This window comes from Phyllostomus discolor, chromosome 1, assembly GCF_004126475.2.
Source record: "Phyllostomus discolor isolate MPI-MPIP mPhyDis1 chromosome 1, mPhyDis1.pri.v3, whole genome shotgun sequence".
In the NCBI taxonomy this organism is placed as follows: domain Eukaryota; kingdom Metazoa; phylum Chordata; class Mammalia; order Chiroptera; family Phyllostomidae; genus Phyllostomus; species Phyllostomus discolor.
The window spans coordinates 163,307,338-163,329,910 of record NC_040903.2 but is presented as its reverse complement, the minus strand read 5'-3'; the positions used below and the strand labels follow the sequence as shown (position 1 = coordinate 163,329,910).

Here is a 22,573-nt window from a genome sequence, read left to right as displayed (position 1 = left end):
GGGGGTACCCGCCATGCCAGGCCTTCAGCTTCCCGCCGCCGCCGCCGCCGCCTCCAGCCCGCCACCCCCGCAGCACAGCCATCCGCAGCCTCAGTGAAGAGGAAGCGGGGCGGCAGCGGCAGAGGCGGAGGCACCGCCCTCTTGGCCCGCTTCCCGACCTGGCGGCCTCGCAGGACCCATGGCGGATTCCTCGCCCGTGCTGACCCTGCGGGAAGGCGGCCCCCGCGCACCCCGGCCCTCGGCCCCCTCGCCGCCGCCGCGCTCGCGCTCGAGCTCCGAGCCGGAGGAGGCCGAGCTGTCGCTGAGCCTGGCCCGCACCAAAACCCGCTCGTATGGCAGCACCGCCAGCGTGAACGCCGGCGTCTTTGAGCGGCATGTGGAGCACCGGGTCTGCGCGAGTGACACGCTGCAGGGCATCGCGCTCAAATACGGAGTCACGGTGAGCAGGCTGGGCCGCCGCGGCCGCGCGGGCTGCAGTGGTGGTGGGTGGAGGGAGCGAGGGAGGGTCGGGGGGAGGTAGGTGGAGAACGTCTCGGGGCGGGGCGTAAAAGTAGTGGGGGTCGAGGAGGCAGCCATAAGTCTCCCGGAGGCTCGGCCCCAAGCGCCAGATCCGTGCGCGGTGCTGGCGACAGCAATGGTCGCCAGAACTAGTCCTGTTAGCCAGAGGGGCAGGCCGCCAAGGCTCCCCGCCCCAGGTAGGTGCATCGAGTTCCCGGTGCCCTGCCCAGACTCCGACCGATCTGTCGCGTGAGGAAAGCCAAAGAGGACCAGGGCTTTGGTATCACCGGGCCGCGGTCACCGGATTTTCAGTCCTTTTCATGCCACCACGTATATATTTACTCAAAGCCTAACTGACCTGTGCACTTGAGCAGAGAAATTTGTTTTCTGTATAAACAAGCACTGTGATGAGTCAGGAATGGTAGTTGTTCCCGCAGGATGCTCTGGTTCTATCGATTATGCTTCTTTATTTAGAAGTGAAATTACACCCCTGGGCTCACTGGCAACTGTGAATGTGACATCTGTCGCTAAGCAGCAAGCCAAGAACTGTGGTCTGGGTGAGCTGGAGAGCTGTGTTTATTATAAATTTATCAGTGTGTCTGTCTTGGATATATTGCATTACACCTCTGGGAAGAACATGGAAACCTGAGGGAACATATTGTTTCATTAAAATTACTTATAATTAACTCTGAGCTATGTGATGGCCTTTTTGCATTTGAGTTATGTATCAGTTTTCAGTGTTCTTTCCTGAAGCATTTTAGATGGGATGGGAAGAAAGTTGATCTTTTCTATATCTCTCTTAAAGTGAAACTCTGGCCCTTGACCAAACACAGAGACTGAGGAATCTATTTTGCACATACAAGCTGGTATATGTTTACCTAGGAGGTCCTTCTGTCATGTAAACATTTTGAGAGCAAAGATCTTGCTGCACAGGCATGTGCTGACATTACCATGCCATGGATTGTCCCATTTTGCCCTCATGGGAGTTTCTAAATGTGACCTTAGGACTACAGTTCTTATGTGCATTAATGGGGCTGGGTTTGGGTCAAAGCCAGAGGAAAGGAGTTGGCAAATGACAGTAGCTACCTCCTGCTGAATGCCTGCTAGGTGCCAGGCGTTACATTTGTCCTGTTCCATCTTGTTCTTATTTAATTTGATTTTTCTCATAAGCTTGAGATAGGTGTAATTAATCTCCTTTTTACAGGTGAGAAGATAGATGAGAGGTAAAGATATTTTCCAAATATGCTTATTCATTGAGGCCAACTTGAATCCACAAGTGATAAAACATTTGCTTTTCTCTAGCTATTACTTCTGATTTCCACCCATATTTTTATCCTGGTGTTATCAAGAGCTCTCTTAACATCAGCTCTCTTACTGAAGAAGGAAAGTCTTTTCTGTCTAGTCTCTATGGGTCTTACCACCTAGGCCAGGGTGACTGCACCTAGGAATCGGTGACATCCAGAGAAGTGATACTTCCCTGGTCACTAGCCACATCAGTCTCTCTGCCGTCCACTGCCCTCTGTGGTTTCAATGGACTTGCTTAGAGCTTCTAAGCATCTGCTCACTGCAGGTGTCCACCTTAGATCAAATGCTTTCTAACCCTTGTTTTTCACTTGTATAGATCCTCTTACTTATAACCTTATTACCCCTTTCTGTTAAAGTGTAAATCACATTTTTCGTCAGCTTTATAAAGACACTTGGTTTGAACATGTTAAGCTGAATATAATGAACTAGAATCTATAGACACAAACAGTCTATTACAGGGTTTCTCAACGGCAGCCCTATTGACATTATGGACTGGATGATTCTTTGTTGAGGGGAGGGTTGTCCTGTGCATTGTAGGATGTTTAGCAGCATCTCTGACCTCTACCTATAGATGCCAGTAGTACCCCCACCCCAACCAGACATTGCCAAATGTTCCTGGGGAAGAAACTCACTGTTGGTTGAGAACCACTGGTTTATTACATATATATTATTTACTTTGGGCTGTGAACTATAAATTTCAACTTTATAGTTCAGAGCTTATAAAGTTGATGAAACTTCAACTGATGAAATTTTTAGAAACTTTTCCACTGATTATGTAGAACTAATGAAAGTGATAATATGTAACAGTGAAGTGATGTTCTTGCTTTAATTAATATCGGCACCTATTCACTGGATTTACTCATTGTAAATTGAGATTTTAGGTAGAAGCTATAAAGGCAGAAAGGCTTTCCTGTTTCCCTGACTGAGCAGAAAGAATTTGAGTAAGTTTCTAACATTGACTGCCAAGATCATCAATATATTTAAACTATTGTTTAAAGGAGTACGTAACGAGATGTTGGAGATTTAGAGACCGAAGGTGGTACACCTGGAAATTAAGAGTGAATCCAGGCAAACATTTGACTTGAACATCCCATGTCTGGCAAGAGCAGAGTACATCTCTCCAGTCTTACTCAGCAGAGCAGGAACTCTCAGGGAAGCCTGTCTGTGGATGACAGCTCCCTGGCCACCAGCTGTGGTCCAGACAGGCCCTCAGGCCCTCGGTGGGGGACACTGATGAAAGCCAGTAGTATTTTAGGTATAAGGAGGTTCCCAGAACAAAGACTCTGACAAGAAGCGAAGATGGAGACCTGGTGGCCAGTCCTGGGTTACTAGGAGAAGAGCTTGGAAACTGGCTATCTGAAGTGAAACTCAGTGACTAGCAGCAGTGTGCATCCCAAGATGTGGAAACAGATGAGTTCCTCAAACTTGCCTGGATAGGAGAATGCCCTGGGACAGACTAAAAAGAAAAGATTCTAGCTGATCTTGAACTCACTGGATCAGAACATTCAGAAAGGGACTCAGGAATCTTTATGTTTTTATACGTGGCCTCTTTGCTAGTTCCCAAAGCACCGTCCCTTCCTGGAGGGCCTTCACACTTGCTGTTCCATCTGTCTGGAACACACTTCCCCTGAGAGCTGTATGCAGGGCCCCGTTCATGGGTGTGTGACCGTGCAGTCACACAGGGCCCCATGTTCATAAGAGCCCTGCACTTGGTTTAATGCTCTGCTGTTGCCACCTGGAAGTTTTTAATAATTTGTCAACAAGGGCCCCATTTCCTCTTTTCACTGGGCCCTACAAATCGTGTAGCTGATCTTGGCTGTGTAACTTGCTCCCTCAGTGCCTTCAGGTCTTTGCTTAACTGTCTCCTCTACAGACCTTCCTGACTACTCTAGGTCAAGTTGCAAGTCTCCTCCCCTTTACTGCCTTGCTTTCCTAACAGTATTTGTCATTCATCTAATTTTTCTTTTTTCTTTTTTTCCAGCTTCTATCTTTTTGGTGATACATTAGTGAATGAATAAAAATCCATGCCTTCATGGAGCTTATATTTTAGTCAGTGGAGACAGTAAGTAAATGAAATATGTTATATGCCAGGTATTGATAAGCACAGTGAAAAAAAAATGAAGCAGGGAAAGGAGATAGGGAGGGCTATCTCCCTATCTGGAGATAGGTGGAGGTGGCTGCAATTTAAACTAGTGTGGCCGTGGGAGACCTCCCTAAGAAAGATGTGCAGGAAGAAGGCATGCAGATATCTGTGAAGAATATTCCAGGCAGAAGGAACAGCAAGTGGTGCAAAGGCCCTGAGGTGGGAACCTATAGTATGGCTGGTGCTTAGAATGCAATAGGGTGTATTTGGACCAGATACCTCAGGGCCCTAAAGGCCATTGTAAGAATTGACTTTTTCTCTTAATGAGTTGGGAAGCATTGGAGAAATTTGAGCAGAAGAGTGACATGATCTAAGCTATGCATTAAAAGGATCACTCTGGCCCTGTCTGGGTAGCTCAGTTGGGTTAGAGCATTGTCCAATACACTGAAAATGCGGGTTTGATCCTCGATGAGGGCACATTACAAGAATCAATCAATGAATGTATAAATAAGTAGAACAACGAATCAATGTTTCTCTCTCTCTAAACTCAATAATTTAAAAAAAAAGACCACTCTGGCTGCTGCTTTGAGAATAGGCTGGTGTGGGATGGGAGTAGTGGAGGTGGGGAGGGTGCCAAGGCAGATAGAATAGAGGCTTTGCAACAATGTAGGTGAGAGGGTAGTAGTTTGGACCAAAGCAGTAGAGAAGTGGTGAAATGGTTGGATTCTAGGTAATCTGATGATATGCTATACATTTTCTGTGTAATTTGTTTACTGTTTTGTTTGAGTATCTCTGCCCTAGAGATGGGCCAAGGGATCCAGGAAGCTTCTGTATAGGAAGGAAAATTGTGGACCTGGCCAGGCATTCCAGTTCTGCCAGTGACTTAGGAAATATCTTAATGACTCTTTCCACCATCCCTTCTAAAGTCATTTATAGCTAATTATAAGTGACAGACATTATTTTTTGACTTAACTTATTGAGGCTGGTTTGTTCGAGGCCCTGTGCTGGATGCTGGAGCTACAAGATAATACATGCTGTCTTCTTTTTATTCACAGCAAGTTTATCAGCTGCTGCTTTCCCCTAGCCTATAGCTGCTTGAGAAGCCAGGTTGCTTGTGATTTATCTCTGTATATTCTGTGTCCAGCCTGAGTCTGGCACATACATGGTGGGCCCTCCACATATGTGTGGCTTAGTCCACAGGAAAGCCTGGCTGGTCTGAAGTCACTGGGCCCTGGAGTTGAGCAGACCCCTAGAGATGGGGCCTAGGGTCTGGGTTGAATGAGGGGGTGCATTCTGCTTGACTTGAATTGCAAAGTTGGGTTTGAGGCTAGCTCTCTAACCTGCAGAAAGAAGACTACTGCTGCAGCTAGTACTTGGTGCTCCTTTCCTCTCCTGCCCACAGCATTGGGTCTTTATATATCGAAATAAATATAGATTTAGATTTGAATGTCTCTAGCAGAGTAAGAGGCATTTTAGAAAATGCTTCTGGGAAACAGAAACTCTTTGGGCTGAGTTGAGAAACTATTGAGTAAAGTTCAAATTTCAGACATGAACTTGTTAGGGCTGGAATTTCCCTGGCTGTGCTTGTCTGCACTGAGGCATTAAGGCTCTTTACCTAATCTAGTTTACTAGGTTCTGCTTACTCTCTTAGTTGGATGTAAGCCTCCGGAGGAGAGTAACAAGCTTCAGGCAGCCACTGCAAACTCTTTGTTTGGAAACCCTGAAACAGTGTTCAGAATAGAAACTGAAAGTGGTTAGGCAGGGAGGGGACCTATTATTTGCATAAATATTTTTCATCTCTTTGCTTTCCCCTGGCAACTTGCCCATCCTCTCCCTTCTCCAGAGGCCACAATACCTCCAGTGCCCTTACTCACCTCCTGTTTATTACCAGGGTCTTTATTACCAGTGAGTTGCCAAGCCCAGGCACTTCTAACACTTCCCCTAACAGAAGTCACTTTGCTGAGAAAAGGTGAAATGATTGTCACTTAGGGGAGCCAGTGTTGGGAGTTAGAAATGCAGATGTAGTAGTAAATCGTTCGTGTTTATAACTTGAACACGAACTGCTGGTTGCTGCTGCTGGAAATTGTTGACCTTTGCTGGTCAAAGGGAGGAGAACCATAAATAAATACTGCCACTTGTAGTGAGAGTATGGTAAAATTGCCTTTAGTATTGGGGGGGTAATAGATTCTCATGTGTTCTTTTTTAAAAAATAGCTTTATGAGAAATAATTTACATAGTGCACAGTCCACCCATCTTAAGTGTAAATTCAAGGACTTTTAGTAAATTTACAGAGTTGTGCAACCATCACCAGAATCCAATTTAGAACAGTTCCATCACCCTGAAAACCTCCCTGGGCCCATTGCCCTTACTTCTCGTTCCCTTCTCCAGCCCTAGGCAACCACAAATCTACCTCCTAACCTATAGATTTGCCTTTTCTGACATTTCATATAAATGGAGTCTCATACATCCTTCTGAGATAGCTTGGAGAAGAATTAAATCCTTTTCCCCTTAGCACATGGCAGTGGAGGAGTCTGATTACCACCAAAATCTAAAACTTAACAGGAGACAGTGGGGTAGTGAATCCGGCACTTACTAGAAAATGATCTGGAGACAATTCTAGAATATTTAAGTCTCTTTTCTTTTCTGAAAAATGATCATCAAATGAGAGTTGTGTATATGTGAAAATATTCCACAAGCCACACAGTGATGTGTGTTAGTTGTTTATCCTGAAATGTCTTTGGAAGGGTGTGTCTTTCTTGAGGAATGGAGAGTGTTAACCTAAAAATAAAAGGCCTTTCAAGAGAGGCAACATGCACTGATTGAGATCAATGAGAATAACTATTTGGGAAACGTTAATTCAAAAAGAAGCCTGATTAGGAGAAGAAGGCAGTGGGTATTTATGAGAAAGGAGGAGGGAACAATGGCAATCGGTAGGAGGGAGACTTTTCTGTTGGTGCAGATACTGTAACAGTGATGTTAATTCTAAACAATGTTTTACACCTTTAGTCCAGTGGTCATCAGCCCAGTGGTCATAGTAACTGCTTTCTTGTTATCTTTGCGAACAGTGTTTTGGTAAACAATATTTTTTCAGGCTCAGCCCGCAGGTTATTTCGCCCTGTTTTGGACATTCCAAGGTTTGAGACTTAAGACATGCAAGGCAGTTCTTCTCATGTGGCAGCTCCGGCTACTTTTAAAGTGGCTCCATTTATATTATTGTTTATAAGAGAAAGAAGAAAATTTGACTGTCACTTTAACCGTTGGGCAAGTGGCCTGGTGACGCTGGCCAGAGTTGCCTTCAGGAGCGTTCTTGGCCATCCTCAGCAGCTGCTGTTGAGCTACCTGTGGTGGGGGGCAGTTTTACAATTTCCCCTAGAGTAAAACACCTTTATAGAAAGCATTTATGGGGGTCACTTTATCTTTTTGTTTATTTTTATCCTCACCTGAGGACATGCTTAATGATTTCAGAGACAGGAAAGGAGGGAGAGAGAGGAGAGAAACATTAATGCAAGAGAGAAACATTAATCAGTTGCCTCTCCTATGTGCTGTGACCAGGACTGAACTGCAACCTAGGTGTGTGCCCTGACTGAGAATCAACCTGTGACCCTTTGGTTTATGACCACATTCCAACCAACTGAGCCACATGGGCCAGGGCTACAGGGGAGTCATTTCAAATAATTATTTTTAAGTTGTTGATGGCACTTGTTCTACCTGATTTCATCGTGGTTGACCTTACAGCCATCCTGTTAGCTCTTATTTATTCTGCAATCTATTTCTTAGTAAGCAGACAGTAAACTTAATTCTTATTTTACTTTTTAAATTAAACTTACTGGGGTGACACTGGTTAATAAAAACACACAGGTTTCAAGTGTACAACTCACTAAAACATCATCCTAACACTGCGTCCTGTGCTCACTGCTCTCTCTGTCCCCATTTGTCAGTAAACTTGATTGAGCCATGCTATTCAGTCCTGATTAGAAAAGACTTCTGAAATGAAAGCATTTGATCGCTATACCTCTCCCCTCCTCATCTACCCCCAAGAAACAGAGGGTAGTTCTGTGTCACCTTGAAAGGTCACACTTTCTATTGTCAACATTAATGGGGCATTAGAAAAGGTTGAACAGAGGACAGGAAGGGCAGCTGTGGAGTTTTCCAGGTCTTCCCTGGACCGGGTCATGGCTTTTCTTCACTTTATGAGAGGTGAACTCCCAGATCATTAGGCTCATCTAAGCTCAGGTAAAAGCATAAAACATTCCTGAAACATCATTTCACTGTTTGGAATGATTTACAGTCTCTTGTCTGTGCCGTTGTGGTTTCCTCCATCCTGGGCTTCCTTGTTTCCACTGATGCTAATCATTTGCACAGAGCTGCCGGAGTGATCTTTAACTCTAATCACATCATGTCACTCCCTGCCTTCACCGTCTGATGGCCTCCCATCACTTTTAAAATGAAATACAGATTCCTCACCTTGGCATCCAAGGCCCTGCGTGGCCTCCAGCCACACCGTTTTTTCCTGCTCTGGGGCCTTTGCTGCTGTTCTTCCTGGCTGGAATGTCCCCCCACCCACCCCTGGCATTTTGCATGGCTGGTTTCATTCCTTAACTTTACTATAGGTAACAGAGTTTGAAGCCTATGTAGTTGGTTCAAGCCATAGTTTGTAAAGGAGGACAAGCTAAGATCATAGTAGTTGCCTCTGAAAACAAACAAAGTACACACCTCGGGGCAGTGACGACACACAGCATTATTCATCCTGGCTTATTTGCCTGAATTTTTTTTCTCTTACTTTGTGGGAGAAATATCTTTTATTGGGAGAAATTCTTACCTCTTCTCATTTGCTGAACATTTGTTAGGATCTGCTCTTACCTGTTGCTTTCTCACATTTAACCAAATTTAATGATAATAGTTGCTAACATTTCTGAGTGCTCCTGTGTGCCTGCATTGTTCTAAGTGCTTTTCATGAATCAAATTGCTTAATCTTCATAATGATCATATTATGTGTAAGGTACTATTCTTAGCCCTAGTTTACAGAAAGGAAAACAGGTATAGAGAATAATTAGAAAGTGGCAAATCCACAATTTAAACCCAGAAAACGTGGCCCTGAAGCCGCATTCTAACTACTAGCTTATATTAGACTCATTTACCATTTTCACCTTCCTACTCAAAACTGCTCATCCTTAAACTGGTTTCCACCTGGATGCCCACTGTGTCTGGATATCTCCGGTGTCCTTGATGTTGGTATCCCGTGTGTCCTATTAGAGTGTAGCTATAAAGGTCAACATGCGCTTTAAATGTTTGCTGACAAATACCCAGAGGGTGCCAGTTCTGACCCCAATTTAAGGAAGCTCACGGACTAGTTACAGAGGCAGTTCTATTGGTGAATCAATTGTACATCAGCATGACAAGAGCCAGGGGAGCCCTGCCCTTCAATCCCTGTGGACTCCCTGACTACACCAGCCTTTGACCTGGTCACCTTCTCTCATGCTCCCTGTCATTGCCCCTGCCTGGCTGTGAGTGATAGATGTATCAGTCAGGATCCTGGCATGATACAGATAGTGGACTCAGAAGGTGTGGCCAAAGAGAGTTTCATAAAAGGGTATGTACAGAAGTGTGAGCAGAATTGAGGGACCCCACAAAGGATGGTTGAAGCACCCAAGACTGACAACGTCAGGGTGATATTACTGCCCCCCCCCCCCCCTGGCCTCAAGGCCAGGGGAAGGAGCAGTATAGCTGACGGGGGGGGGGGGGGGGGGGGGGGGGGGGGGGGGTTGCCTGGCAAGAACTTTGTCACAGAGGGATGCAGCCGCTGGAGTCAGGGTGTAGTTGTTCTCCTGGTGTCTTCCTTTGGAACACCAACAGGAATTCCAAGGACAAGGGGGCTTGGGTAGTGCAGTTAAGACGACAGCCTCCTGGGGTTCAGAAGAGGCTCAAGAAGAGTTGGAGATGGATTGGGAGGTCAGGGTGGGTTTACAGAATAACTAACACACCATTACTTACTACCCATTTCTGGTTACTACTCTGGGTTTATCGTCTATGCCTGTCCCTCTGACCTATATCCATCCATCCGTCTATATACCTATCAAAACATCCAACCATCCTAAGCATTTATTGCGTATACAATCTTTGTTAGATTGTGGGCTATACAAGTAACAGTTCTCATCTTGAAGGAATTCAGTTTACGGATCCTAAGCCCTGCCTCAGGATCTGATTAGATCCTGATGTTTCTGCCCTCTGTTATTATTCCCAGAAAACAATGACGATTAGCAATTGTAGGTCCCTGCCAATAAGCATTTTAGGGGCACTGTGTCAGTGAGGGCTCTTTCATTCACAAGTGGCAGAAAACCTAACTCAAATTGGCTTAAGCAAAAAACAAAGAAAATGGCATTTATTGGCTAATGGAAATGAAGGTCCTAGGGTATCCTAGCTGCAAGCTTTGATGTAGGTCTGATTGCTCTCCTCCAAGATGGCCTCCTTGTCAGGTTCCAGGAGGTGGGAAGGAGGGTTGCTAGCAGCTCCAGGCCCATCTCCTTCCAGCAGGAAAAACATAGGAATTTAACCTCCCAGACCCAGTGGCTTTGAATTATTCTGAGATGGGACTGTGACCTATCATGAAAGCCAGGGCACTGTGACACGTGAAAGGACAGGAGTGAATCACAGGCTCACCCTGGAGCCAGGGGAGAGCTTCATGTCATTGGAAGCTCATGGGCTAAGAGAGATGGAGAGGTCGATACTAAGTGGCAAATACAAGGGATACTAAAGGCAGATTAGACTATACCTGAACCTGCCGTGGATAAGGTATTCAGGTTATTCAGCTCTTTCAATACTTAGGATTTTTAGATTTTAATTTTATCTCTAAACACACCGGCCTATTCATGGTCTCTCTTTCTCACCTTTGCCTTCTCACTTTTAACTAAGAACAAGAACACTAAAGACCACCCACTCTACACAAAAGATACTGTAATGTAATGTCTTTAAAAGGTAAAAAGAAGGCTTTGAATGTATTATTTGTGTGGATTCAGCTTACAGTAAGAAAGTAGGAGGAATAGAATGCATTTATTTAACTAACGCTTTTTCAGACTCTTTGAAATAGAAATCTAATTTTTTTACTCAAATCGGTTTGACATTAAAGGATCTCCATAATTTATTCCCATTAGTCATGAACTTTCATCCTGGTGTTATATGGGCCTTAGAGTCAGACAGAAATTCCGGCTCGTGTATTTAAAGAACCATATGCACTTTGTCCAATCAGTTATCTGTGTTCTTTTATTTCTTCATTAGAAATGGAGAGGAGTAAGTACCATATACTGCTAGGCACTCTGCTAAATAGTCTCTATCTATCTCTATTCTGTATCTATCTATCTATCATGTATCTCCTCTCTGCACATATGTATATAAACTCTCATTTAATCCTTCCAACAACCCTGTGAAGAATAGATACCTGTTTTACACATGAAGAAACAGATTCAGTGAGAAAACCAATGAGCTCATGTTCATACAGTCATGGTAGAGTCGGGATTTGAAAGCAAGTCTGTCAGATTCCCAAACAGGCTCAGTACATACCTTATATGAAAAAGTTGTGGTGAAAATTAGATGTTACAGTGAATACAAAGAGCCTAGCATGTTGCGAGTCCCAGGCTAGCTGGGTGGAGAAGTCTGCAGATACCTTATAATACGGTGTGATGGACCTAAGAGTAGGCACTTCGAAAGAAGCCAGTCAGAGAAAGGTAAATACCATTCGATCTCACTTATATATGGAATCTGATGGACAAAATAAACTGACGAACAAAATAAAAACAGAGCATGGATACATGGAACAGATTGACAGCTGTCAAGTGGAGAGGGGGAGGGTTAGCCAGAGAACACATCTGCATGACCCACAGACACAGACAACAGTGCAGTGATGGCCAGAGGGAAGGGGGCAGGGGCTGGGTGGAGGTGGGCAATGGGGGTGAAAATGGGGACATCTGTAATAGTCTCAACAATAAAAATAAAGGTAAAAAAAAGAGTAGGTACTTCTCCACACACTCAGTACCAGCATAGTTTGAGTCCTAGGTGGACTTACCAGCATTGTGGACTCAGGCATGCCACTGAACTCTTTTGACTGTTTCATTTCTGAAAAGGAGGTACTAATAATACCTAGATTGCAGACCTGTTATGAAGGTTAAATGAGGTTAAGTAATGGATGTAAATTCCATTCCCCCTTCATCCCCAGCTCCTATCCGCATTTCTGTGCCTAGAGGAGTCACCCAAAAGCTGTGAATGAGTTTGAGGTTGTAGAAACCTGTATTAAATTCCAGCTCTCCATCTGCCATTTGTATTATGACTCCATGGGACACAACCTGTATGAGTTTGGTTTCTTTTACTTGTAAAGCGCGAGTACCTCCTCAAGTACCTACTTTATTAGGTAGAAAAAATGAGATACTGTATGTAAAGTGCTCCCCACCTCCTTTCCTTAACTGTCCTAATTCTACCTGTTCTTCAAGGTCCATTTAAAGGTAAAAGAATCAAAATCAGAACCCCACCTTCTCTGTGAGGCCTTTCTTAATACACCATTCTTCCAAATTCTCCTTGTGCTTGTCTCTGTACCATTGTCTGCACCCATTGTGCTGCCCCCATATAATTCAAGAGACACAGGAAACACCCCATAAGTAAAATAACAGCACTAGTAAATTTTTAAAAAATCAGATAGTAGAAATTTTAAGATAGGAATGGAATTTATTACACAAACGCTAAAAATTGTATATTGTTTTAACTTTGGAGATTGAAGGCTGCTTGGTAAAAGCTGTCTCGCAGTGCAGTTACTATAGTGGGGGAAATTAGTCTGTCCTATTTTAAAACTAGGAGACAGAATTTCTTGAAATAACTGGGGGTATCTTAGGAGTTGACAAAACCCTAATTCAAAACCTCAGATCCAGAGACAGCATTGCACACATTTTGCATACATTGCAAATATTTTTACCTGTGTGGTATGTAATGAGCCCTACTTCCACTTTTATTTATTTGTAACTCTGTGTCCTTTTTTATATTTTAGATGGAGCAGATTAAAAGGGCAAATAAACTCTTTACCAATGACTGTATATTTCTGAAGAAAACTTTGAACATCCCAGTTATTTCGGAGAAGCCTTTGCTGTTTAATGGACTTAACTCAATTGATTCTCCCGAAAATGAAACTGTCGATGGCCGATTTTCTCATGAAGAAGGGCTGGTGGCGGCTGCAGAAGCCCTGTCTCCTCCCAGTCCTCCAGCACCTGAGGTTCAGCCCGTGACACCTGAGGAAGTGTCAGCCAGAGATTTCCTGCAGAGACTAGACCTGCAGATTAAGTTATCAACACAGGCGGCCAAGAAACTAAAAGAAGAAAGCAGGTAAAAATACTCTGGTAAAGTGTCAGAGGCTGAATAATATGCTCTTAAGTTATTCTTACTTGGTCAAATTTTCTTTCCTTTTTTTGCTTTAAATAACTATATTTTAATTCCAGAAAGACATTTTTAATATGTGAAATCTAAACAGAGCCACTGCATTCTATGTAAGACTTTATCTGTTGCAATGCTTTGTCACTGTGGTTTATTATAAAAAGTTTGCCTCTTTGCTTGAATAGCATAATTTGTCCAGCTAGTGATTCTGGACAGCAGCCAGGGAGAGACATCTAGCTGACACCCTCAAAGGAAGTGGTGCCCTAGAGAATACTTCGTAAAATACTGATCCTTATAAAATTTGTCAAAGCCATTGTGCGTTGTTTGTTCCCAGATGATTTTTACGTAAGCTCTCATGTGAGTTTTTTCCTTTCTTCTTTAACTTAGTACTAGGCAGACTTTTCTTTCTCCTAGAATATTGGTTTCCTTCTTCCTTTATGATTTCAAGGATGGCTCAACCTACCATGTTTCCTTTTTTGCCCTGGCTACCAGAAAGATTGCAACTAAAACTGGTGCTTAATTAAAACACTGTATGATTTCTTATTGTTAATATATTTTTATCCTTCTCCTTCATCCTGATTTTTAATTTCTATTTTATTCATCTTACATGTATCCCCTTTGTTGTAGGCATCTCAAATCCTTTTAAGAGATGAAATATTAAAAATATAAATGGATATAAAAAGAATATAATTAAATCTTGATTTAAGTTTCATTACTTTATTTAAATGTAATATAAATATATAACAAGTGCCATTCTTTCTTACAATAACTGAGAAATTAATAAAATGGAGTCAATAAGGTACACTCAGTGCATACTTGCATGTCATATAACATTACAATGTAAGTTAATATACACCTGCACTTCTTGGGCAAGTGGATATTAAGTTGTATGATCAGTGTAGTTAGTTTTCTTTTTTTTAAAAAGATTCTATTTATTTATTTATTTATTTTTAGAGAGGGGAAGGGAGGGAGAAAGAGAGGGAGAAAAACTTTAATGATGGGTGGTTGCCTTTCACATGCCCCCCTACTGGCCACCTGGCCCACAACCCAGGCATGTGCCCTGACTGGGAATCAAACCAGTGACCCTTTGGCTTGCATGCTAGCACTCAGTCCACTGAGCCACCGCAGCCAGGGTGTATTAGTTTTTTGAACATAGTATTTATTTTATTTATTTTGTTTAAAAAATTTTTTTCATTATTTTTTTAAAGATTTTTATTTATTTATTTTAGAGAGGGAAGGGAGGGAGAAAGAGAGAGAGAGAAACATCAATGTGTGGTTGCTGGGGGCCACGGCCTACAACCCAGGCATGTGCCCTGACTGGGAATCGAACCTGCGATGCTTTGGTTCGCAGCCCATACTCAATCCACTGAGCTACACCAGCCAGGGCTGAACACAATATTTTAAAAAATTATTTTATTGATTATGCTATTACAGTTGTCCTGCTTTTTCTCCATTTGCCCCCCTCCACCTATATGCCCCAGATCCCCAGGCAAGCCCCCCACCATTGTTTGTGCCCATGGGTTATGCATATAAGTTCTTTGGCTACTCCATTTCCTCTACTGTACTTTACATCCCTGTGGCTGTTCTGTAACTACCCATTTGTCTTCTTAATCCCCTCACCTCTTCATCCTTTTCCCCACAGCCCCCTCCCATTGGGCAACCATCAAAATGCTCTCTGTATCTATGATTCTGTCTCTGTTCTTCTTGTTTGCTTAGTTTGTTTTTTAGAATCAATTGTTGATAAATATTTATTGCCATTTTATTGTTCATACTTTTGATCTTTTTCTTCAATAAGTTCCTTTAACATTTCACATAATAATGGTTTGGTGATGATAAACTCAAGAGTTTTTTTCTTGTGTGGGAAGCTCATTATCGGCCCTTCAATTCTAAATATCTTTGCTCAGTAGAGCAGTCTTAGCTGTAGGTTCTTACTTTTCATGACTTTGAATATTTCTTGCCAATCACTTCTCTTACAAAGTTTCTTTTGAGAAAACTTATGGGAACTCCTCTGTAGGTAACTAACTTTTTTTCTCTTGCTGCTTTTAATATTCTCTCTTTAACTTTAATGTTTGGCACTTTAATTATGATGTGTCTTGGAGTCAGCCTCTTTGCATCCATCTTGAGGGGGACTCTCTGTGCTTCCTGGACTTGCATGTCTATTTCCTTCACCATATTAGGAAAGTTTTCTTTCATTATTTTTTCAAATAGATTTCCAATTTCTTGTGCTTTCTCTTCTCCTTCTGGCACCCATGAGATGTGAATGTTGGATTTATTAAGGTGTCCCAGAGGCTGCTTATACTGTCCTCATTTTTTTGGATCCTTTTTTTTCTTCTTCTTGTTCTGATAGGTTGTTTTTTTTGTTTTGTTTTGTTTTGCTTGCTTATGTTCCAAATCATTGATTTGATTCTTGGCTTCATCCACTCTCCTTTTTTTCCCTGTAAATTGTTCTTCATTTCAGGTAGTGTATCCTTTGTTTCTGACTGGATCTTTTCAATGTTGCTAAGGTCCTCACTAAGTTCCTTGAGCATCCTTATAACCAATGTTTTGAGCTCTGAATCTGATAGATTGCTTATCTCCATTTCATTTAGCTCTTTTTCTGCAGTTTTGATGTATTCTTTCATTTGGGCCACGTTTCTCTATCTCCTTGTTTTGGCAGCCTCCCTGTGTTTCTTTCTATGTATTAGGTCAAGCTGCTATGACTCCCTATCTTGGTAGCATGGCCTAATGTAGTAGGTGTCTTGTAGGGTCCAGTGGCACAGCTTCCCCTATCACCCAAGCTGGGTACTCAAGGTGCACACTTCATGTGCACTGAGTACACCCTCCCCTTGTAGTTGAGCCTTGGTTGCTGTTGGCAAATCAATGGGAGGGATTTTCCCAAGCCAGTCAGCTGCAAGGATTTTCTGTGTCCACAGACCACCACCCTCCACCCTCCATGGAGGATCAGCTGTTCAGGAGCACGGTGGTGGTGCTCTGACAGTGGTCTGTAGCTGGGTGTCCACTGGGTGTGTTAGCCCTGAGGTTTCCTGGGTAAAGGAGGCCAAGGTCTGCCCCAACCTGTGTTTTGCCCAGGGCCACCCTGTCTTAGTTATAAAGCAATCCAAGATGGCTGCTAGTTGTGCTGAACTTGGAGATTCCCAGGCAAAGCCAAGCTGTGAATCTAGGCTGGCTGGGGTTAGTCCTGGGCCTGGGGCTCACTGAGGCCACCTGTTTGTGTTTGAGAGGATTTATGAAGTTGTGAAGCATGAGTCAAGACCAGCATTCATATGTAAAAGCAGTTTGGATGAGCCCATAAGTTTGGTGGGGTGGAGTCTCTGGGGAGCTCCAAGGCAGGTCAAGCAGTGTTAGCCAGGTTGATGGAGTCTCAGATATGACACCAACTTGCTGGCTCTGTGAGGGGAGAGTTTGGAAAAAGGACAATGGTCTCTGCTTACCTTGATGCCAGAGACTAGTTTCTCCCATTATGCCACTGGTACCTTTCAAGCTGCTACCCTGGTACTGGAGCTCAGAGTCAGTGAGTCTGAGTATATGAGTCCATGTGTGGGTTCTTTAAGAGGAACTGCTTGGGGCTCCAGATGTTTCTTCCACTGACTCAATCTCCACTGATTTTACAGCCAAAAGTTGTGGGGACTTATCTTCCTGTCAATAGAACCCTGGGCTGGGGGGCCTGATGTCGGACTGGAACTCCTCCCTCTCAAGATGTCCCTCCCAAATTTTTGTCCACCACATGTGAGTGTGGGACCAGCCTGTTCTGCATCCGCGCCCTTTCTGCCAGTTTGGATGGATGTGGTTTCTTTAATTCTGTAGTTGTGAGACTTCCATTCAACTCGATTTCTGATGGTTCTGGGTAATGGTGGTTCTATATTTTAGTTGTAATTTTGATGTTGTTGTGCGAGGAGGGAGCCATGTCTGCCTATGCCTCCATGTTGACTGGAAGTCCTTAATACATTTTTAAACACTGTATTATAAACACTGGTTTATACTGTATTCCTTTTTTTTTTTTTTCCAGAGAAGACGACAGTCCCTATGCAACTTCACTCTATCACAGTTAGATGATCAGGGGTCATAATCTCACCTGATTAAGCGATGGTTGGATCATAAAGAGACCAACAACTGAAGATTCAAAAGCATTTCTTTTGGACTCTGAGTGTACATCTTTAAATCACAGTTAAGTAGTTCCACCTGCTGCAGTTGCACTGAAGTGATTAGTTGCCTCTGGCTTTCCGTAATTTTAAGTCTGCATTATGGCATGAAACAAAACTGTATCCTGGAGCTCATCACTTTTATAGTGGTGGTAGTTTTTAGACTTGCTTTTGTAAATACTGTCTGACATAAAGCATCAAAGACTATTTACATAGCCAAGCTAAAAACTGTTTATTTCTTGAGAATTCCTAGTGATATGAAAAATATGGTTGCCGTTTAAGTGATGCTGATTTTGCTATGTGTTTGTAATTAAGTGCTATATATTTCAATATGTATTACATATTCTGAATTACTATAAAGAACCAAATTTTGTCTGCTATTTTGTAAAAATAAACTACCAAAGTCTAAAAAAATAAACTATGTTTTTATATTTGAGTCTCCAATTTTTTTAAATGAGAAAATTAACTTGAAGCTATATTTTGAAATAGTGACAGCTTTTCTTCTACTTGTACAGTTTTTATTATTTTAACTGCAATTTTGAAAAAAGTTTCAATAATCTGAAAGCAAATCAGTTGCCGTTACTAATAACTTTTGCATTTTTATAATATTTGATTTGGTGTGTTTTAGATATAGTGAAAACATGGAATATGATCAGTTGAAGAAAAAAGCAATACCATGACCTGACACACTGATGAATTCTAGTTTAGACTTCATTGATAAGTCACTTTATGGCATGTTTTGTAGTCACTGTGCTCATTTGAATTGAGGGTTAGGTTTCTATTCCCATAATTTCATTTGTCTTACTTTTATTATATATATAGTTTATAGCAGGAAAAATTAAGCAGTACATTATTTACAGTTAAATATTTTTTGGTCTCAATTTCTATTCAAATGTCAAGTTAAATAAATCTTCAGGCTTCCACAAAAATTCCTCATATTTATTCCTTCCCAACACTCTAAAAGGGGTCTGCTTTCTGAAGGGCAAAATGGACCTTTGTTTCCTGTCTTCTTTGTCTCTTTCCTCTTTCCCTGTTTTCTTCTCCCAATCTTGTTCCTCTAGATCTTTCTTCTATTAAGTAGGAAACAAGGGTCCTTAGGCATGAATGCAGCAGAGTTTACAGTACCAGAACTGCGCATGTCCAACCCTTGAGGCATGAATGGGAAATGGTAGCTGTCTGCCCTTGCTGTGGATTTCTTGTTCGTTCACAATGTACATAATCCCTTGTGTTTTGTTTTTATTTGTTGTTTTTTCCCCTCTTGTTTTTTATCATCATCTTTGATAGAGGATGATCTCTTGATCATGCTGTTTTCTTGTATCCTATTACATAAACGATGGAGGGGAGTTAGTTGGAAGAGGAGAAAACTAAAAGAAAAATAAATAAATAAATAGAAGAAAAACAGTGATATATGTAAGAAAAGGCTCAGGGCTCTCTGGAGGCACAGGAACTTTAAAAAATGTAAAGTAATCATGCTGTTTAACATAAAATTATCTCAAAGTTGAGTGTAACCCAAAAGATATAAATCCGAAATACTATCCATAGGGACCCAAGATAGCAGAGGAGTAAGTGGAAGCTACATTAACTTCCTCTCAGGACCCATCTGGAATTACTACTAAATTGTAGAGAAGTCATCCTGAAGAACCAACTGAATACTACCTGGATAGAAGCCTTATAGTCAAGGACAGACAGAAGAGACCACTTCACCACAACATGACTGGTGCGGAGTGTGGAGGAGGCACGAGAGCACTGGTTGGGCTCCCATTGATGGCAGCTGAAATTCTGAAGGGATATTTCAGTGGCTGGGTGGTTTCCCCAGAGAAGTGTGGGGTATAAACCCCAAACTGGGCTCTTCAGCCTGTAGCACCAGAGCTGGGAAAGGACCCCAGAAAACATACAGCTGTGAAAAGCAGCAAGGTCTCTGTCTGCCAGGGAGAGACAGCTGGAAATGCAGAGCCTCTAAAGGGCCAACACACAACATTTTGTTTGCAGACAGTTAACCTAGGCTCCAGCAGAGAGATGGCAGAGTGGACTAAAGATGCTTGAGGTGAGTCTGGGGCTGGTGGCTCTGGGGAGAGAACTGAGGGAGCAGCCACCAACATCCCTGTGCTGAGTCATCCCTCATACTGCAGGAGCCATCTTGCTCAGGCACAGCACTCCCCTCCACCCAGCATCAGCCAGAGAGGAAGCGATAGCCCCACCAATGGAGTTACTCTGCCCCACACTGTGGAGCTTAAGCTGGGCTGCTGAGTACAGCTTGATGCTATATCATTAATTAGTTTAACAACTAAGGTGGATCTCTGGTGGGAGTTCTGAGACTTTAGCTGACCCTCTTATAGGCCTGGTGCTGATAAAAGCTTGCCTTGGTGCATAGCCTGGTTCTTTCTGCACACAAACAGGCCCAGCAGAGGGAGCCTCACGCTGTAGATCACTGATAGCTTCTAACAGTTTGCCCTGGGCCAGTCACAAGCAGCATTTGACAAAAGCCTACACCAAAGTCTTTGCAGATCTACCTAATATGTAGAAACAAATACAAAGAAATAGCCAAAATGGGAAGACAAAGAAACAGACCCCAAATGAAAGAAGACAGTTCTCCAGAAGAACCAGATAAAATTGGAGGTGAGCAATTTATCACACAGAGAGTTAAGAGTAATGATTATAGCCTTGGCTGGTGTGGCTCAATGGATTGAGTGCCAGACTGTGAATAAAATGGTCACCAGTTCGATTCCCAGTCAGGGCACATGCCTGGGTTGTGGGCCAGATACCCATTTGGGGGCATGTGAGAGGCAACCACACATTGATGTTTCTCTCCCTTTCTTTCTTCCTCCCTTCCCCTCTCTCTAAAAATAAATGAATAAAATCTTTTAAAAAAAGAATAGTGATTATAAGGACACTCAGCAGCATGAAAAAACATATAGAAACCATAAAAAAGACAAGTAAGAAATAAATGCAATATCTGAAATAAATAATATACTGAAAAGAATAAACAGTAGATTAGATGAAGCAAAGGATCAATCAGTGATTTGGAAGACAAGGTAGAAAAAAACAGGCAGAGCAGCAAAAAGAAAAATTTTAAAAATGAAGAGTGTAAGAAACATTTTGTACAACATGAAGTATAACAGTATCTTCCTCATGGGAATACCAGAGGAGAAGAGACCAAGAAATTGCGAACCATTTTGAAAAAATAATGGTCAAAAACTTTCCTAATCTGGTAAAGGGAATAGACACAAGCCCAGGACGCTCAGAGAGTTCCAAACAAGTTGGGCCCAAAGAGGCCTACAGAGACCCATCAGAATTAAAATGGCAGGACATAAAGACAAGGAGAGAATCCTAAAAGCCACAAGAGAAAAGCAGGTAGTTATATACAAGGGAGCACCAATTAGACTGTCTTCTGATTTCTCAACAGAAACATTTCAGGCCAGAATGGAGTGGCATGAAATATGCAAGATGATGAAAAGTAGGGCCTACAACCAAAGCTGCTTTGCGCAGTAAGGCTATTATTCAGAATTGAAGGAGAAATAGGGAGCTTCCCAGACAAGGAAAAGCTAAAGGAATTTGTTAACACCAAACCACTACAGCAACAAATGTTAAAGGGCTTGTTTTAAGTAGAAGAAGAAGAAAAAGAAAAGAAAAAGCAAAAGAGGAAAACAGTCTAACAATAAAATGGCACTAAATACGTGTCTATCAATAATCACCTTAAGTGGAAATGGCTTCGATGCTTCAACCAAAATACATAGGGTAGTTGAATGGATAAGAAAACAAGACCCATAAATATACTGGCTCCAAGAGATCCACCTCAAATAGAAAGATACACACTTACTAAAAGTAAGGGGACAGAAAAAGATATTTCATGTAAATGAAAAAAAAAGCTGGAGTACCAGTACTTCTCTCCAACAAAATAGACTTTAAAACCAAGGCTATATTAAGAGACAAAGAACAACACTACATGATGTTAAAGGGAACAATCCAACAGGAGGATATAACCCTAGTAAACATTTACGCACCCAACATAGGAACCAACATATTTACACCTAAATATGTAAAGCAAATCTTGATGGACATAAAGGGAGAAATAGACAGAAATAGTCATAGTCGGGGCATTTTAACACCCCATTGACTTCAGTGGAGGGATCTTCCAGACAGATAATCAACAAGAGGCAGTGGTCTTAAATGACATACTAGATCAAATGGACTTAATTGCTATCTTCAGAGCATTTCACCCCAAAGCAGCAGAATATACATATTTTTCAAGTGCACATGGAATGTTTTCTAAGATAGATCATGTATTAGGACACAACAAATCTCAATGAATTTAAGAAGGCTGAAATTATATTAAGCATCTTCTCTGGCCATAATACTATGAAACTAGAGCTCAGTTACAAGAAGGACACTGAAAAACACACAAAGACATGGAAGATAAATAATATGTTATTAAACAATGACTGGGTTGACAATGAGATCAAGGAAGAAATCAAAAGATGCCTTGAAACAATTGAAAATGAAGACACAACAATACAAAATCTGTGGGATTCTGGGAAAGCAATCCCAAGAGGGAAATTCATAGCATTATAGCTCCATCTCAAAAAAACAAGAAAAAGTTCAAATAAAAAATCTAAGTTTACACTTAAAGGAACTTGAAAAGAACAACAAACAAAGCCCACAGTGAGTAGAAGAAAGGAAATAATAAAGATCAGAGCAGAGATAAACAAAATAGAGTCTAAAAAAAAGCAATAGAAAATATCAATGAATCCAAGAGCTCATTCTTTGAAAAGATAAACAAGATCGACAAACCTTTAACCAGACTCATCAAGAAAAAAGGAGAACCCAAATAATAAATCAGAAATGTAAAAGAAGTAACAACTGACACAAAGAAATGCAGAGTATTGTAAGAAAATATTATGAACAATATGCCAACAAACTAGACAACCTGGATGAAATGGATAAATTCCTGGAAACATACAATCTTCTAAAACTAAATCAGAAAGAATGATAGAATCTGAATAGACAGATTACACCTAGTGAAATTGAAGCAGTAATAAAAAGCTCCCAACAAACAAAGCTATATTATAAGGCCATAGTAATCACAACAGCATGGTACTGGCATAAAAACAGACACATAGATCAATGGAAGAGAATAGAGAGCCCA

The 22,573-nt window shown here is 41.9% G+C and overlaps 1 protein-coding gene across 1 annotated transcript; it reads left to right on the top strand.

The window, feature by feature from the left end:
- LOC114492462 (lysM and putative peptidoglycan-binding domain-containing protein 2-like) lies at positions 1-17,861 on the top strand. The gene is made up of 3 exons (XM_028506766.2): positions 1-439; positions 12,912-13,243; positions 17,298-17,861. The coding sequence occupies exons 1-3, from the start codon at positions 179-181 to the stop codon at positions 17,338-17,340; spliced, it is 636 nt and encodes a 211-aa protein (XP_028362567.1). The 5' UTR covers positions 1-178; the 3' UTR covers positions 17,341-17,861.
- The last annotated feature ends 4,712 nt before the right edge of the window (positions 17,862-22,573 follow it).